Source organism: Lactuca virosa, chromosome 1, assembly GCF_052849685.1.
Source record: "Lactuca virosa cultivar CGN04683 chromosome 1, Lactuca_virosa_CGN04683_v6, whole genome shotgun sequence".
In the NCBI taxonomy this organism is placed as follows: domain Eukaryota; kingdom Viridiplantae; phylum Streptophyta; class Magnoliopsida; order Asterales; family Asteraceae; genus Lactuca; species Lactuca virosa.
The window spans coordinates 100,239,835-100,242,250 of record NC_136426.1 but is presented as its reverse complement, the minus strand read 5'-3'; the positions used below and the strand labels follow the sequence as shown (position 1 = coordinate 100,242,250).

Below are 2,416 nucleotides of genomic sequence, written 5' to 3'. Positions count from 1 at the left end.
TAAGTATTTTTTCGGAATTTGTTGAGGAAATCATTGAAGTTTTTATGGACGACTTCACAGTTTATGGTAATTCTTTTCATGAGTGTTTGGGTAATTTGAAAAAGATTTTGCAAAGATGTATTGAGACCAATCTTGTTTTGAATTATGAAAAGTGTCACTTTATGGTTGACAAAGGTCTCATACTAGGTCATATTGTGTCTTCTAAGGGTCTAGAAGTGGACAAAGCAAAAATAGATGTCATAAAATCTTTACCTTATCCCACTTGTGTTCGTGAGGTACGCTCATTTCTTGGTCATGCTGGATTTTATGGAAGGTTTATCAAAGATTTTTCCAAGATATCTCGCCCCATGTGTGAGCTCCTACAAAAAGATGCAGAATTCGAATTTTCCAAACAGTGCAAGCAAGCTTTTGATCAGTTGAAAGAGTTGTTGATAACAACACCTATACTTCAATCATCGGATTGGAGTTTACCTTTTGAAATCATGTGTGATGCCAGCAATCATGCAGTTGGTGCAGTGTTAGGGCAAAGAAAAGATTGTGTTCCTAATGTCATTTACTATGCCTCAAAAACACTTGATAGTGCACAAGCCAACTACTCAACAACTGAAAAATAATTGCTATCTATTGTCTTTGCTTTAGACAAATTTCGCCAATACCTGCTAGGTTCTAAAGTCATTGTTTATTCTGATCATGCAGCTATTAGGTATCTACTTGCAAAGAAGGATTCGAAGCCTAGACTCATTCGATGGGTATTACTCTTGCAAGAGTTTGACATCGAAATCAAAGACAAGAGCGGAAAGTCAAACCTTGTAGCTGATCATATTAGCAGGATTGTTTCTCCCGATGACTCAACTCCCATTCATGATGCATTTCCCGATGAGAACCTATTTTCAGCAAAAGTTGCCCTGTGGTATGCTGATATTGTGAACTACATTGTTACAAATCAATTTCCACCAGATTTGACTCGATGGAAAAAAGACAAGATCAAGAAAGAAGCCAAGAGGTATGTTTGGGATGAGCCATATTTGTGGAAATATTGTGCTGACCAAATGATTAGACGATGTGTGGATCAATATGAGGTACCTTCTATCTTAACATTTTGTCACTCTTATGCTTGTGGAGGACATTTTGGTCCTCAAAGGACTGCAAGAAAAGTTTTAGAGAGTGGATTTTACTGGCCAAGTAGTTTCCATGACTCTTATGTTTTTTGTTCAAGTTGTGATAAATGTCAAAAGATGGGCTCTTTAAGCTCAAAGAATCAAATGCCCCTACATCCCATTTTAGTTTGTGAAATTTTCGATGTTTGGGGCATTGATTTTATGGGACCTTTTCCATCATCTTCGGGTTTTATTTATATTCTTTTGGCTGTGGACTATGTTTCCAAGTGGGTGGAAGCAAAGGCTACCCGTACTAACGATTCAAAAGTTGTGATAGATTTCTTGAAGGCTAACATTTTTTCCAGATTTGGTGTTCCAAAGGCCTTAATCAGTGATTGTGGTACATATTTTTGCAATCGTATGCTCGGGAGTGTTTTGAAGAAATATGGTGTTACTCATAAAGTTTCCACAGCATACCACCCACAAACAAATGGACAAGCCGAGGTGAGCAATCGACAAATCAAGGGCATTTTGGAGAAACCGTGAATACAACAAGGAAAGATTGGAGTACACGCCTTGATGATGCTTTGTGAGCATACCGCACTGCATACAAAACTCCAATTGGAATGTCTCCATACCGTATTGTTTTTGGAAAGCCGTGTCGATTACCCGTTGAGTTGGAACATAGGGCCTATTGGGCGATCAAGCAGTTCAACATGGATTTAAGTGAATCGGGAAAGAAGAGGAAGCTGGACATACAAGAACTTGAGGAAATCCGCAATGAAGCATATGAGAATGAGGTTCTTTATAAGGAAAAGACCAAAGCATTCCATGACAAGATGATTACACGCAAGGTATTTCACAAAGGTCAAAAGGTACTACTTTACCACTCGCGTTTTAAATTGATTCCTGGTAAATTAAGGTCCCGTTGGGAGGGACCATTTGTTGTCACTAATGTTTTTGAGCATGGTGCAATAGAAATCACAAGTGAGAAAACCGGGAAGATTTTTAAGGTAAATGGTCACCGTTTGAAGCCTTATTATGAAGGATTTCAAGTCAAGAATGAAGAGGTGGAGGAAGTAATGGATCCAAAGTATCAAGATTGACAAATAGTTGGGGTCCAAGTCGAGCCAACGACATTAAAAAGGGGCGGCTAACCGGGAGGCAACCCGGGGGTATTTTTGTCATTTCTTATATTTTCATTGTATTTTCTTTGTTTTCAAACTTCCAAGTTGTTTTTCATGCTAAAAGAGGGTTAAAAATCATTTTTCGGGCAGTAGAGGTTTAGCGGGTTGCAAATTCAAAAAGTGAAAAAATCA

General features: G+C 38.3%; 1 protein-coding gene across 1 annotated transcript; it reads left to right on the top strand.

Moving 5' to 3' along the window:
* The first annotated feature begins 1,723 nt into the window (after nt 1–1,723).
* On the top strand, nt 1,724–2,203 carry LOC145117909 (uncharacterized). Its single transcript, XM_079054173.1, has one exon. It carries the CDS (start codon nt 1,724–1,726, stop codon nt 2,201–2,203), a length of 480 nt encoding a protein of 159 aa, XP_078910299.1.
* The last annotated feature ends 213 nt before the right edge of the window (nt 2,204–2,416 follow it).

Bases quoted from the DNA above. Each gene is read 5' to 3' on its own strand.
- LOC145117909 (XM_079054173.1), top strand. From the start codon at position 1,724: ATGTCTCCATACCGTATTGTTTTTGGAAAGCCGTGTCGATTACCCGTT.